This window comes from Pithys albifrons, chromosome 4 (genome assembly GCF_047495875.1).
Source record: "Pithys albifrons albifrons isolate INPA30051 chromosome 4, PitAlb_v1, whole genome shotgun sequence".
Classification (NCBI taxonomy): Eukaryota; Metazoa; Chordata; class Aves; order Passeriformes; family Thamnophilidae; genus Pithys; species Pithys albifrons.
The window spans coordinates 44,764,643-44,781,139 of NC_092461.1; the positions used below are offsets into that span (position 1 = coordinate 44,764,643).

The 16,497-nt window shown below is 35.0% G+C and overlaps 1 protein-coding gene across 1 annotated transcript in view; it reads left to right on the forward strand.

Annotated features, from left to right (window-relative positions):
• CSMD3 (CUB and Sushi multiple domains 3) overlaps positions 1-16,497 on the forward strand; it is a 602,810-nt gene that overhangs the window by 393,841 nt on the left and 192,472 nt on the right. Inside the window, exon 28 of the mRNA XM_071553967.1 lies at positions 13,529-13,720. Within this exon, the coding sequence (XP_071410068.1) occupies positions 13,529-13,720 (192 nt within the window). The remainder of the gene's footprint in view (positions 1-13,528; positions 13,721-16,497) is intronic.

Genomic DNA, 16,497 nt, shown 5'->3' on the forward strand with positions numbered 1-16,497 from the left:
GCTCACACAGGGGAGGTATCTGCTTTTACTTTCCTCTTGTAAGAGTGTTTAACTGGATTATTGGCCTTCTTAAGTCCAGAGGAATGTCATTTAATGACAACAGATATTTTATATTCAAACCTTTATAAGACTTTGAATACTTTAATTTTTTTCTCTATGATTGTCTTATTCTTTAAAGAAAAAAAGTTTCAAAAGTGGATTAACCTTCTTATTAGGTCCTTACAGTTTTTTATTTCTTTTTATCAATTGTTCTTCCACAATTTTGCATCTGTCATTTATTTAGTAAGTGAAAATTTTCACCATTAATAACGGGGTATAATTTATATTTGACTCCTTTATAAGATATCCAATACATACAGGAAAAAAAATTTGTATCTGGTAACATAAAATGCAGGTGAGATAGCACCCTTCGCCAAAATTAAAGGTAGAAGGGTGAAAGAGAAAGCCTAGAGAAGCTAAAAAATTATATAAATAGTAGAAAGAAAATTATCATTTAATTATTAGTATGTATTACAGCTGGTAATATTAGAATTCTCTCTGTCTAGGGCTGCCCAAAACAGTCCTTTAAAAGGCATGCAAGTTGTTATTAATGATCTAAAATTAGGATGATCTGAAGAAAAAAGGTTTCACTATGAGATTTTTCTTGCTCATTGTGTCAGTTAGTCTTCTTTGTTTGTTTCTTTTTGGTAGCTTGCCTTTTTGAGGAGAAGAAAACAAACAAAAATAAACAAAAGTTTATTTTAATCTGAAGTAGTAGAACTATTTTGATGATTTAAACTTTTGTAAGAAAATAGTCATTGAATTTTAGAATGGTTTCGGTTAGAAGGGACCTAAAGACCATCTAGTTCCAATCCTCCTACCATGGGCAGGGACAACTTCCACTAGATCAGGTTGCTCAGAGCCCCATCCAACCTGGCCTCGAATGCTGCGAGGGATGGGATAGCCACAGCTTCTCTGAACAACCTGTTTCAGTGCCTCACCACCCTCATAGTAAAGAATTTCTTCCTACCATCTAATCTAAACCTACTCTCTTTCAGTTTATAGCCATTCTTCCTTGTTCTGCCACTACATTCTCTTATCAAAAGTATTTCTCTAAAGTAAACAATTTTCTGCAGAGAGAAAAGACTTCACCCACCAAGCCTATGAGGTTTAAAGTAAAGACCTTTTATTACACACAGGACAGAGTTTATATAGGGTTAGGACTACATCTTATTGGCTAAAAAGAGTCTCACACCACCACGCTAGAAACTTTAATTGGTTAGAATCCAAATCTCACAAGTCCCATCTTTATATTGTCTTATCCCCGGAGTTCAGTAAGAAAGTTGAGGTGTTCTCATGAGAAAACTTCCAGAGAGTCAGTGGAAGCTCCTAGGGAGTGACCCTTGCCTAACTAACAACAGCAAGTGTGTGCCCTTGCTAGCTGAAACATCTGTTCCAGTCTCACAGAGCTGATGCAGTTTGGATTGCTCACAAATTCATTTTCCTGAAAGAAACTTCCAACATTTGTCCATCTTTAATGAAGGCTCCCTTCAGGTACTGGAAGGCCACAACTGGGCCTCCACAGAACCTTCTTTTCTCCAGACTGAACAGTTCTCTCAGCCTTTCCTCATAGAAGAGGTGCTCTATCCCTCTGATTATCCTGGTGGCCCTTCTCTGGACTCGCTGCAACAGGCCAGTGTCCTTCCTCTGTTGAAGACCTCAGTGTTAAATGCAATACTCTATGTGGGGTCTCACAAGAGTGGAGTAGAGGGGCAAGAGCAGAGCAGAGGGGCAAGAAACTATTTTATGCTGAACTTCTAAGGAATACTGAAGACGTTTTTTATGGTGACAAGGATAAGTTTTATTATTTAATTCAATTGTACATTACTCTGAGAGGAAGAAGGGAAAGTGATGGATTTTGGATGAAACAAAAGAGTTCAGCCTGATTGTACTTCTGTACTTTCTGCCACAATCAAGTATTCAGGACTAGTAGAAGTAGAGCTTGTTTTATGCTTATACGTAAAAAAAGAAATAATTTACTTTGCGTTTCATCACTAGAGCAGACTGATCTAACATGGTCTTTTGTGTGTCTTTGTGTCTTTTGTTTTCTTGTTGGAGATCTTCAAATGATTACTACAGAACTTCTTACTTTAACCTTTAAAACTTTTCAATTTCTGCAGTCTCCTTTGAGATGACAGTGAAGTAACATGTTAGAAAACAGAACCCACAAATCCTGAAAAACAAAGTACCAAAATATGTGTAATGAAGCAGAATATTTTAAAACCTTTTATTTATGTGTAAAAGGAGAATAAAAACCTCTGGTGATTCAACAGTAGATTGCAATATGAGGATTTTGGAACATGTCTAAATGGCATGTGCAGATTGAATGTAGCTAGAGAATATGTGCCAGAGGTCTCTCCTTAAACTGGGAGAAGAGTGAAAGGTTGACAACAGGCCAGAAGCAGTGTACAAACAGGAAGTACCTGTAACAGCATATTTTCTATGAACTGTCAGAGACAGAGCATGAAGAGCCCAACACACTGGAAAAACACCAACAGAATCAGCAGAAACATCTTCTGATCAGTAAATTCTGCGCAAAATAGAAAATTAGACCTTCAAGAAAAGTGAAGGAGAAAAAGAAGGGTGCAATCATGTATTCGCCACAGACATGAGCTGTATATTTCAGGGTCAGGCAAAAATAATACGCATAATGAAACATTTTCTTCACCTGTCATTGTTTCGTGTCACCAACTGAAAATATTAACTGAGAAAAAAGACAGAGAACTGAAAATAGTTGAGTAAGAACAGTAACACAAAACATTCAGTGATAATAATTGTGTGTGTGTTTTAATAAATCTGTTTAATGCCTTTAATAAGTGTGAAATGAGTAAATCAGAATTGATGAGATTTCCATAGATTTCAAGGGTCTTTGATTCTGATTTTACAGGGAAGCTTCCTCTCTGCTAACATTAACATTTCAGGTGCCAATTATCTCTTATTCAGAAAGGAAGGATCTGTATTCTTCTTTCCTTGGCCATTATTTCAGGGCTAATAGCTGCACTACTGAGTCTCAGCATTACAGAATACATTCTGCTCAGGTCTAAGAGTGTGCTCACACTTCTGACTAATTAAGCAGCACACAATACAGAGCACCTTTTGAGCATTATAAGGCAGCCAGAGCAGAACTAACCTGTAAACATGTTTTGAGTATTGTGAGGTTTCCCGTAAATAGATGCTTGTCTTGGTTTGAGGGGAAAAAACAAAATGTTTACCAAAAAACAGAGGAGAGGATTCCTCCACAATAATCACATCACTCTTGATTAAATTTAAGGAAAGGAACTTTAATTAGAAAATGGATATAAGAAGGATAACTGTTCTTAACTAATATATATATATATATATATATATATATATATATATATATATATATATATTTATATTTAGGTATATATATATGTAGGTATAGATATAACTGTAAACAGACCAGAGCAAACTGCTTCGCCAACACCACAAGTAAAAAAACAAAAGAGAACAACCCCCAAACCAGTAGGTTCCTCCTGGAGAAAGTTATATTTATGGACAGTGTCAGTGTCACACCTTGGCTGGCTGCAGGGTGAGTTTTCAGTCTTTTTCCAGCAAGGCAGAGATGAGCAGTGAGCACTTAGATGAATTCTATCTCTCTCTCTGTGTCCTTTGTCCCAAACGAAGAAGGAAAGCTGGGAGTGGAGAGCCGCAGCGTGTCCCGTAAAGCAGCTATGACTCCTCTCTCCTGGGTTGCTGCCGCGGTGGGGTGGGCAGGCATGACACTGCAGGCGACGGTGAGGCCCGAGTGGTGGCTGGGTCCCCAATGCCAAAAACCAGGAGAAACAGCAGTGTCAAGAAGAAACGCAGGAGCAGCGAGGAGCAGCCCAACAGTTTCTCTCTGACAGACAACACACACAGCTGCAACCTACCCCCAGGGCTGTGAGATGTCCCCAAAAACAAAAGAGACCCTGCAAACCCATTCTTTGCCACACCTTCCCCCAGTCAGCCCCCACCCAAAATGATCAAGAAGGAATTGGTAGCAGTTAACTACTTCTTTTGTTAAGTAATGGCTTAGGGGTTAGTGGCAGAGAGGGAATTTTCATTATCATTCCAAACTACAACAATGCTCCAGCAGTATTTTACATCATGTGACAGCAATTTCTTATATAACAGGATATACCCTAAAATACCTTGAATTTACTGTCAAACTACAGCTGTCCTGCCTTATTTTAAGACTGGGTGAATAGCCCTTTGGAGTTACTTGCCTCTATAGACTACAGAAAACAGCATAGAACACTTAAGGCAGCTGCCTACTTTGATCGCTTTACCTTGGTAATATAAATCTCCAATCTAAAATGTAATATGTTAATACTGTCTTCGAAATGTTTTGTGTTCAGTTTGGTTTTTTGTTTGGCTGAGGTATTTTTGGCTTTTATTGTTGTCATTGTTTTTATTGTGTTTTTTGGTTTTGTGTGTTTTTGGTTGGGTTTTTTTTTGGGGGGGAGGGTTGGTTTTATTTTTTTTCGGAAGACAGTCATATTTGCCAGAGTCACATTTGGGAAGATTCTTTTGACACCGAACACCCTCCTGGTTTGGTTTGGTTTGGTTTTTCCTTTTCTTCAGCTTTTCCATAACAGAGATCTCTTCTTCTGACATATTTAACCAGAAGTTGATTTACGAATGCATCTGGAAAATTTAACTGTTTACCTTCTCAGAGTGCTCTTTCCTAGCATACCTGGTATAGGGATCACTTCTAAACATAATTTATCAGTTTTGTGAAGTCAGTAAGATAGGATTTATTCTTCCTCATGTCTATTTCATAGCAGAATGAGCTTTTAATCTAAAATGTTTTCACACTCTGGTATGCTGGTTTCTTTCGACTTTTAGAGGATTCCTTTGGATTTAGAGATTCAGGAGGACTATTTACCTACCAGAAATAACTGTGAATGTTCACACTTGGAAATTCAGTACAGTGGGTTTGTTTTGGGTTTTCTGAAGGTGGTGTTGATTTGTGTTTGTTTGGGGCTTTAGTATTTGATCGGATTTTGTGTGTGTGTGTGTGTGCGTGTGTGCGTGTGTGCGTGTGTGCGTGTGTGCGTGTGTGCGTGTGTGCGTGTGTGTGTGTGTGTGTTTTGTGGTTTTGCATTGTGTTTGCATCAAAAAACTTAAAAGAAAGAAACCACTAAATAGATTCCTTTACTTCTATCAGTCATTGCCTTTCTTCTAAGATGCTGATATTAGTAAAAGGAATAACCACTAATATGTCTTTCAGTGACAAAAATGTCATTCCTGTCACGGGTTTGTAAATGACAATAACTGCTTAGTACCTATCATCTCATAATTTAGTAGTATATAGGGTGTGGGTAATTTATGCAGGCAAAGACTGTAAGTTAATGCTTCCATGTAAAATGCCCTGGTAATGGTTTGTAGCTGGAGAGACCTAAAGTTATGGTATGAATAGCTGAAAACAGACAGGAAGTATCAAAAGAAACTGGCAACATTATAAATACTTTTAAAGTTCTGAATAAACAAATAATCCTCTCAGCCATATCACCATATCACCGTATCTTATTTTAAATATATTGAAGATTGAAAATCCTGGTTTTAAACCCCATGCAACATAGTTTGGCCAAACCATCTTGATGTGTATCAAAGCAGTCTTTTCGCTTGCCCTAAATTTGCATATGTAAAATGTGAAGTTACTTTTCTGAATTTTTGGGACATGGCATTTCAGAGAAGTCAAGCTAATTTGGTTCCAAATTTGGAATTTCATACGTCTCAGATTAATATTTTAATTTTGTATTTCAAATTTATATATGTGAAAGCTATTTAAATCTGAAAAATCTGATGGTGTGTTTGCTGTTAAAGCAAAACAAAACTGAACACTCTACTTTAGGCTTCGTGGGTAAAATTTGTAGTTCCAGTGGGTCATTTTACTTGAAAAAGTCCATTTTTGGGTATATATATTTTCTAACTACCTCATGACTTCTTTCTCTTTGTTTGATTCAATCCATTTCATTCATTTCCATCAAGTCAACTACTGATTGAAATAGTACACAAGACAGCCAAATACTTATATAATAGTACAAATCTTTGAAATTATTTTAAGTAAGATACTGTGAAGATTTAATTACTAACATGTATTTTATTTTCCACTAAAAGTTTTCACTAAAAGACATAGTTAAAGTATACAGACTGTGCTATTTTTATGTACCACACATTTAGGTGTGATACAATAAAAAGACATTACAGTTTGGCCTGTACCCACATACACAGTTGTATGTTTTCATTCAAAGTAGCAAATCATAGAATGAGAATATAATAAAGCCTGATCATCAAATAACCTAAGCTTAATAATAATTTGCCTCTTTATGCTCCTTTAGGACCAAAATTATGTGACTCCATTGACCAGATAAGGAGTATAATCTCAATCAAGCTTTCCTTTCTTTGTATTTCCTTTGCTACCAATAAGTGAACAAAACTGCATGAGGCCAGAACTTACTATGTTTTGTCTTCTGTGTACAAAGAATCAACTCCCAAGCCACTTGTCTTGCGTAGATTTCACCCTGAAAATTAGTTTCTGCATTCCCGTCCTGCACTGATTATTCAGTAGTACTTTTTTGCAATGTTACATAGATCTACAAGCAAGCTGCTGTTTCACTGACAAATTCATTATCTGAGGTTTATTTGAATTGTTTTGATGAAACCAAGTATAGGTGGCATGATGCATCTTTAATTTATGTGGAGTTCATCCTGGTTCTTTGAAATATCTTCCTACAATACGTTTAGTATGTAGGAGAATAATATAGTTAGCTGGTTTTACAATATTCTCCAATAAGGTATCTTGCTAAGCATTTACTATAAAACACAGAAAACCAGCATGGAATTGTCATTCAACCACATGACTGGAGAAGCCTTTTTCCAATGGTAAATAAATGAGATGCCATACTCTGTTTTCTCTGGGAAGTTCTGGGTTTGTGTTAATACTACTTTGGAGATGTATTTTCTGTTCTTTATTTCCCTTATCAGTAGTTTCCTTTGTTTATCATTCACATGCCAAATTTTGTTTCCCTAAAAAAGATCAGAGTAATGACATTCAACTGTATGGACAGAATGTTAGCAAATAATGAGTCCAATTCTGTATCAATGCCAAACTGATCAACTATAGTTAAAAAACTCAAAGAAACAAAAACCAAAAACCACAAACAAAAAAAACCAATAAAACCAAAACAAACCACAAAACAAAACCCAAAAAGAAAAAAAAATCACCAAAGCAGAACAAAACCCAAAACAACCAACCAAAAAAAAAAAGTTAACAAAAGCTGACTAATTCAGGCAGATTAAACACCTTCTTACTTTATCAGGCATCAGGAGCTCCAAGTTTGGTCCTATCTTTAAGAATGACCAAAATATTAATAGGGTTTTAAACTGTGAAGCTATAATGCATATGTACAATTTATGATATTGAAATACAAAATAGAATATTTAACTTTTAAAATAGGAGCAGTCTCCCCTTCTTTTCAGAAGGTTTCAGTTCAAGGACAAGGTAAACCAACAGTGTTGTTCTCTGTTGTGCAACCATATCCTTAAACAGTTGCAACAAAACAAGTTGCACACTATTGTGCAAAGAAACAAATTAAATGGACACATTTCCACACAAATCATCTCAATGATCTCAGTAGAAATGGTATTAAGAACTGAATGACCATTGATAAGATTTTTCACTGCATGAGTATCCTGTGTGTGGTCCAAGATCCTTTCTTCTTTTTGAGAAGCTATTTCTATCTCACTGTATTCATACACTGACATAAAGAAATATGCCATCTGAAATAGGGATCAATCTGGTATAAAAAGCTTTAAAAACTCTATAGTTCCAAAGAAACCCCAAGCTCCAAACATGCAATCTAAATGAAATTAAGATTTTCAAAACACTTCTTTCCAGCTGGAATGCATTGCCTCCATGATTACATATTTTCACTATACCAGTTTCCTGCTGAGTTCCAGAAATTATCTGAAACCATATGTCAATTAATTTACTTGGGGCTGGGTTTCATGCTCAGTGCCAAAACTATGAGCAAATACTTAAGAAGTAATAGATGTTCTGAGTTGAAGAGTTCATATTTATGAAAATAGATAATTATGAACTGGGAATAAAATAGTTCATAAGGTTGTCCAATAAGACATGGTAAGAGAAGTGTAATACTTTGGGTGGTTGTAACAAATAATATAAATTGACAACAACAAAAATAATTAGGAAAAAAAATATGTTGTCTTATTAAACCATATGTCTGTTATCTCTCTAAAAGCTAAAATGTGTCTGGTAGTAAGATATCTAACCTATCGTACCTGATTATCTGTGACCCTAACCTGATAGTAATATCAGATAAAGTCATTTTAGAAAGAGCTGGATGTCCACTGTTCTCCCTCTGCAAAAAAAGATATGACACTGTACCAGGTTACAGTGTAAACAAGACTTGTAAAACAAGTTCAGTTGACACCTGAGACTCTGCCATGAGAAACACAGGGTCGAGCCAAAAAGGAAACCTGGTCTGACTGTGCAAGTGTGGGGTGTGTAGCTGCAAAGGGGCCTTGGTCCCAGCTCAGGTGGTGCATGTGTAACTACCTGAGTGGCCCCTGGGTGGTTGGACAGAAAAATTTCCTAACACAGAGACTTGTCTAGACAATCTAGAGAACGCTGATTGTGTAAGATGTTAAACTTCTTTTGTTGAAGGAGAGCGTTGTTCTCATATGAACTTCAGATTCTGTGCTTTATTCTTAGTATTTTCCCATTTTAATCTTCAAACAATGACTGACAAACTTAGAATCTATGAAGGCATGCAAAATCAACAAACCGAGCCTGTGGTTAGAATTTACTTAAGAATTATAACAACTATGCTCTTAAATCCCTTTTAGATCTACAACAGAAATAAAAGCTAGAAATAGATTAAAAGAAATTATCAGCAGTGCTTCTGTTAGTAGAAGACAATGGAAACACTGTAGATATTTTTTCTATAGAAAGTTGGATTTCAGGTAGCAAATACCAGGCTGACCTGGTTCTTAAACAGCATTAGAGATGAAGGGAGACTGCAGTGTCCATACGGGTAATGGTATTACATGAATTTTGAGGCAGCTTGAATTTTGAAGGAGTGGTCTGTCAGGATTGATTCAGGCTGGTGCAAGTTTGAAAGACCAGCAATACTAGAAAGCCTTTATTTAAAGTGATAGGAGTTTGGAAGAATATGTTGGTTTAAATAAGTTTATGATAATGTTTTTGACATGCTGTGTGTTACGAAGAGTTTGAAATTTGGAAGGCTTAGAGCTTCTGACCTGATTCTGTGTTCAGAAGAATCTTCCCTAACTCTTCAGGGCTCGGATTAGGACTCCTTACTAAAATGGGACTTGGCATGCATTAGAACATTAAATTTAGAAATCACTGTTAACAACAAGAAATCCCAAGACACTTATTATATTGATGCCAGCAGCAGTGTAGTCTATTACAACCTTGTCACACTTCTAATGACATATGTCAAAGTACCTTTCCTGCATGAAGATGTCCTTTTAGGACACTTTAGTCACACATTAAATTAGCTCGGCAGTAACTTGTTATTTTTGAGACAGGAATGATCTATTTAGAATATTTAATTTTCTGATTTATGGCTTAAATATATTTTTGTGCCTTATGATTATAAAGATATATGAGAATGTTTTTCTATCCCACATAAAGGACACTTGTAGATAGATCTGTATTTACACCTTTTCTGAGTTTAATGGCTTCCGTGATTCTGTAGGCGCATTTGCGCAGTACTATATAGCTATTAAAGAGATGATTTAAGATACTCCCTTCTGTCAACTGCTCAATGGACAAATTCAAAGATGTCATGGGGGAGTGGGGAGCTCAATTTTTTTTCTTCAATGGAACAGCAAAACAAGATTCTGCCCCACTTTCTTTGATTCGAATAGCAGGAATGGGGTAAGATAAGTAACTCTTCAGAGTGTTACTTCTGCTGCTTCATTGGCATGTGTTTTCTGGAGGACTGGTGGTCTCAAAGTCTACATTACAGAATATGTTATATGGATATCTGTGATATTAAGTCTCACATACCATGTAATAGCAATTTTAAACAGTTTTTTTCTCTTTTTCCTAAAGTAGCACTTAGAATATGGAAGCAAAATTTCCCACAGATTTTAGCAAATCTCACCAAAATTATTATTTATTTATGATAAAGTAAAAATAAGTATATTCAGTGCTTTTATAATGGCATACTGTATTCTTTCCCTTTCTCACCTTCTGTTCATTCAGAATAAATTAATTTATTTTTTATCAGCCTTTAGAGAATTTCTGAATCACATTTGTTGTTGGTTCTAAAACAGTAGCTCACCTGGTTTATCAGACTGGTTCATAAATCCTAGAATTAGAATTCATACTTTTAACAGAGCCTTGAAAATACAGAACAAACTCTGAAAAAAACATGAGAATTAGACTTCTGAAATGAGGTACTTAAAAGCCTAAAATCCAGATTATGTGATTTATCTGCATCCACTTTGGGAGTAGAGAATACATCTTTTGGTCTTATAATGCAAAAATAAGTCTTAAAAGCAGTCTTTTTAGTTTTAAATTAACTCTGTGTGTATTTAATATGAATTTGCAAGATTTAAAAACAGTCATTAAATATTTTAGGTTGAAAAGGACCTCTGGAGACCTCTAGTCCAACTGCCTGGTCACAAAACAGTCAAACAGATCAGCCTGTGTTTGTCATTGAATATGTTCACAGTGGGAGATAACACAACCCCTCTGTAAAAAAGAAACAAACAAACACACAAAACCCCCACAAGAACAATGACAACAAAAAAAAAAACAAAAACCAAAAAAAACAAAACACAAACAAAAACACCCCAAATCATGGTGTTTAACCACATGGGGTTTTCTTTTTGTGCAGCTAAAGGTTTGCTGCACTCATGCTTCCTAGAAGAGTTTTTGTCTCTATTCCTTTCCTGTAAAGCTGCTTTCTAGTAAATTGTTTCTTGGGAATGATTTGTCCCACATGCGTGATTGTCAGGTTTTTCTCCATCCTACTGAGACCTCTCTAAATAGCATCCCTGCACTAGAACATATCAACTGATCCTCTGGTGTCTGTAAACTTGCCGAGAGTTTACTCTGGCTCATAGTCCTCATCTATAATGAATATTGAAGTCAACATCCACCTCTGAGGGACGCTGCTGCCAATCAGCTCCTGCCTAGGTTTTGGATTATGGACACTCTTTGAACCTGACATACCGGCCTGTTTTTCATCCATTTCCTACTCCACGTATCCAATCCATGCTTCACCAATTTGGCTACAGAACCAAAAATCACAAAAGGTAGGTTGAGCGAGCATGCAAGATGGCAAAGAAGGGATAGTTTATAAGCTTGGTATATAGATCTCATGTTAAAAAAGATAATTTGCATAAATATTACTAAGTGATTGAAAATCCCAAACAGATTTTATCAGAAACTCCAAATGAATGTGACTCCGTAGCATCTTTTTCAGCCATACACATTTTTTTTGCAGAATGATGCTATCTAGTAATAGCAATAGGATTTACAGACAATAACAAATTTTATGGCAACAGCTTCTCTCTTAGGCACTCCAAGACTGATTACAAATTCTCAGTAAGTATCAGCCCCCATTCTTTTGAAATTATTACCAGCATGTTTTAGATAAAGCAGAAGAGTGTTTTCCTTTTTTTATGGTAAAATTCAAGGCAGGTACTTATTTTAGTGAGCAAAACACAGTTTCTCTCCAAATATGGACTCTTCTGACTAGCCAACACCAATCAACAGGCACAGTGTGTCCTGTGTTCTCAGCAGGGAGGGATACAGACTAATATATAACTGTTTTAACTGCTTACTTCAGTGTAGGCTTACGTTAAGGATCTTTTCTTTCACCTCTGACCTGTGTTATCCTTATGAATATTTTCATATTTGATGACCTTTTTTTTCCAGTGTATCTTATTCTCTTGCATGAAACATTTATAAGATCTGCTAATATACAGTGAACTTAGTAATTTCATATTTTAGTAATTTTTTTTTAAATTGAAACCCAGTAGCATATTTAAAGATATAAACAGGAATCATGATCATTGTATCTAAAGCAGAAATTTTTAAAAGCTGCATGACAACATAAAAAAAAGCATGTTAGCTGACAATATTAAAAACTCATTATTTTTCCTTTATTATCCAGTAGTTAACACTTTAAAGAAATAATTATTTAATCTTTGAGGACTATAGAGGAAAAAATTTCCCTTCTGTTTATACTTAATTTTTTGTGAGGATGTTTTTGTAGGGACTTCTTCCTCTGTAGTCAGTATTTGTTATGTGAAAACATAACCCCCCAAAAAAGACCCTTAACATTGTGGATCTTGTCCTTTTATGTTTTATTAAGTATGATTTGGCAAGAAAGGTACTTGGGTTTGGTGTTTGTTTTTAGAGAAATAACCTATGTAGACCAAGATTTGCTCTTCAAAAACATTGTAAATACAAATGCCCATACATTTTGGAAAAATAGATTGTTGTCTGCTGGTATTACCTCCCCAGAACAAGAGCATCTGAATTAAATCTCAGTATAGCCACTTTGTGTTTATGTTGCACAGATTGCTGAGCTCAGTGGGACTAGTTCCACAGGCAAGTCTGACATTTGGTATTTATTTGTAATACATATAACTTGTTTCAGTTCTATAACGTAAGTAGGAAATAGTAGTTACTTAAATAAACATTTATGTGCTTAGTTTTTACTTAAACTTGCCTATTTTGGTGCATAATGTATTGAATAATATGTTGATCAGAATATGTTAAATATGGGGAAATTTTCAATAGATTTCTTATACTTGTAGTCACTGTGGTTGTGTATCATCTTATTAATAATCTGTACTTATGCACTATATAAAGCTCTGTATTCTCTCAGACTAAGTCTATGTATATTTTTTTGTGTAGGTGATTTCTTTAATATTATTGCCAAGGTAGAGATGTCATGTGCAAGGGTATAGATATGGGTGATCAATTAAATTCACTTCGGAGGTCACTCCTAAATGTTACACCATACATATATTTATAAACCATAGAATTGTGGAGAATTGAAGACATGTACAAGTGTTCCTTATCAGAAAAGCTGAAGTTCTTCATCTGTTTTTTTTCCATTATGTTTTTCCCATTATTCATATTAAAAGTTGCTCCAAGTTAGAAGTGCTAAATGTCCAGGTTACTAGGGAAATCATCTACTTTCCTTTTTACATATTGTAGTGCTCCAAAGAATTTTTTTTAAATGTCTATTGAAAGAAAAAATAGGCACCTTTAATAACTAAAAGGAGGTAGCAAAAATTAATATTATAAAAGCAGTGGACTCTTGGAAGTTTTCTCAAAATTTTATAAGTGATTAGGAAAATTTTGAATTTGCAGAGCCTCCTGATTAGAAAAATATAGTGGGATAAAAATTTATTGAAAATCTGACATTTTCAAAAATTTACCTTTAATTTTTCCCTTTGCTTCTAGGTTCTGTAGCCACTGCCTGCCGTGATCCTGGTGTCCCCATGAATGGAACTAGAAATGGGGATGGAAGAGAACCTGGAGACACTGTCATATTTCAGTGTGATCCTGGCTATGAACTTCAAGGAGATGAGAGAATAACCTGCATTCAGGTAGAAAATCGGTACTTCTGGCAGCCGAACCCACCAGTCTGTATAGGTATGCAGAAAAAAAGTCAAATAATGCTTTCCTAAAAAAAAAAAATCCTGATGTAATGAATCACACTGCTCTAGGAACTTGTTTTGAACATACAAGTACTGCACATCTGAGAAATTATTTTGCATGAAGCCCTGTTGGACATAACCAAAAACCTTTCCTCTGTAGATGTTAGTATAATAGTTCTCATCCTTTCCCTCTCAGGGCCATATAATTTGTAATTTGATGATCTTTGACAGAGAAAGAAAGAAAGAAATTTCATGTCAGTGACTACTATCCCTGGTAGTCTAGTCTTGGACAAACATTGCAGAAAGGAACTGGCCAGAGATTGAAACTGCTAGGAGCATTGTATAACTTTCCAACACTTTCTTTCCTTTAATAAACTCAAAATGACCTTAGCTGCTACAACTAAAATCTGCATTCTATTTTCATGTGCTTGTATGCACACCACCTCCCCTGTTCAGGCATGTCTGCAGACAGGTGTTTGCAAACATATTACAGTACTGACTTTGTCTTGACTATTCTACTTAATGTGTCAAAGTGTTATTTTCTCTTTTCATATTCTCCTTACTATGCTTTCCTGTGTAGTGTGAGAATATGGGCTTGAGGATAAGAACTGTCTAGACTTTCCTGGAAAACTTTAGTAAAGAAATATTTTATTTTTCATCTCTTATAATTCTTATATCTCAATATATGTATTTTATAGTAATGATAATTGAACATCTGTAGTTTTCTAAGTGAAAAAGTAAAAGGAATTCTAGGGCTCTAGGAAGAGGCCTTATAGTGGTTACAACATACTGTCCTTATTCGATGTTGCTGGTTTTAAAATAAATTTTTCAACTGAAAAATAGTTACCCTTTTATAAATCCGTGCCTACAGTTTTAATGATTAGCACTACTGAGTTTACAAGATTATTAAATAGATTCAGTATAAGTGCTCACCTGACATTCTGTCCTCTGCACATGTGTAAATATGCATACACTTGTTTTGAACTGCATGTATCCATTTACTTAATACTGGTAATTTCCACACTTTATGCACAGACACCTACTGTGTTTGTCACAAAAATTCTTATTATGATTATGTGTTTGCCCAAATATCAAATGTGAAATTATCTTCTATTGATTTCCTATAATGATACATTCTTGGGGAATATGAACTTCTAAAAGACTAAAGTAGAGAGTGCAGATCCTAAGTGAGGAGACAAGAGATTTCAAAATTGTGTGTTGTACTTCAGTACACCTTGATGTTCATTGATTTTTTTTTCCAAACTTGTAATATATTCATTAATGTTCTTTCCATGCCTGTAAATCAAAGTGGTACAATACTTATTCTACACATAACTGCAACATCATTATGGTTTATCAAAGTCTTAGAAAAAAAAAACATAATACAGATGAAAGAATAAGAAGCAGGGATAAATCCTGCGGTGCATAGTTGTGCCATGTTCTAGATTTATTAGCTCTTTACACTCAAAAGTGTCTTTTAAACCTTATTATTAGTGCTCAAAACTAAGTAAATGTACTTGTTAATTGTTCTTACCTGTGGGATTGCCTTGGTTGTTTTGATTCCCTTAGTCTGCCTATAACACAATTTTAAGAACATTTTCATTTCAAAGGTAGTTGCAATGGGAAAATTATAGATAGATCATGTGTTATCAAAGAGATAAATAACAAGTCATATATTTGAATGAAAGATAATAATTAGAAACTCATCTGCACTGAAGATATTCTGACAAATTATAGATTTGAGAGCATGTCTCTGCCAAAAGACAGTCCTTTGGCATTTTTTGCCTGTGGTGCAAAAAATAGCTAGATGTCTTCTATTCCGAAGATTTCCTGTATCTGGTCTTCTTTAGATACCAGAATCTCAAAAGATTGTATTTGCTTAGTTTTCTCAGGGATAACATTAAAATACTGCTTGCAAAAAGTCATTTTGGGATTCAGATTAACTATATATTTAGGGGAAGTATAGACTGTCTCCCAGAAGTTTCAGAATTTTTTCAGAAATTCATAGGCAATTTTAATTTTTTTTTTTTTTAACTGTGACTTGGTTTTTGCTTGTTGCTGTTGTTTTGTTTCCAGCAAGATGTTGGTAAAAGACATCGTAAACAGTTCATTCCTGTGGTGCTTTTCCTCAAAATGTGATCTATATGACACTATTATAAAGGAAAATTTCAGCAGTTATTTCATATTTCATTGTGATTATTGAAATTTATCTAGGTATATGGAAGAAATTTTTTACAATTAGAGTGGTGAAGCACCAAAACAGTTTGACAAGGGAGATTTGTATTCCCATCCCTGGAAACATTGAAGATCAGATTGAACAGGGCTCTCAGAAACCTGGTCTGTTTGAAGATGTCCCTGCTCATTGCAGGGGGTTTTGCCTGATGATATTTAAAGTTCTTTCTGATTCAAAGAAGTGTATGATTCTTTATTAATAGATCTTACTAAATAAATAAATAAACCCCCCCAAATTACCCATATATTCAATGTAAAATAATTCAATGAACAAATAAATAAATGCTATAGAGGCGTGGAATAATATTGTCTTGCCTTCTAAAGAAATTAAATAGATTTTAAATAATAAACAAGCCAACCTATACTCCTTGCCATAGAAAAAAATGAATCAGCATAGAGACAGGCATGGTACTTGCTTACCACTGTATCTGCACAAGGTTTATAAAGACAGGGTGACATAATCCACATCTAGTTTTCACTGCATAACACATAAAAATATATTTTTCATAGTGTATTCACACATGCCTTTCTTTTCTAGGG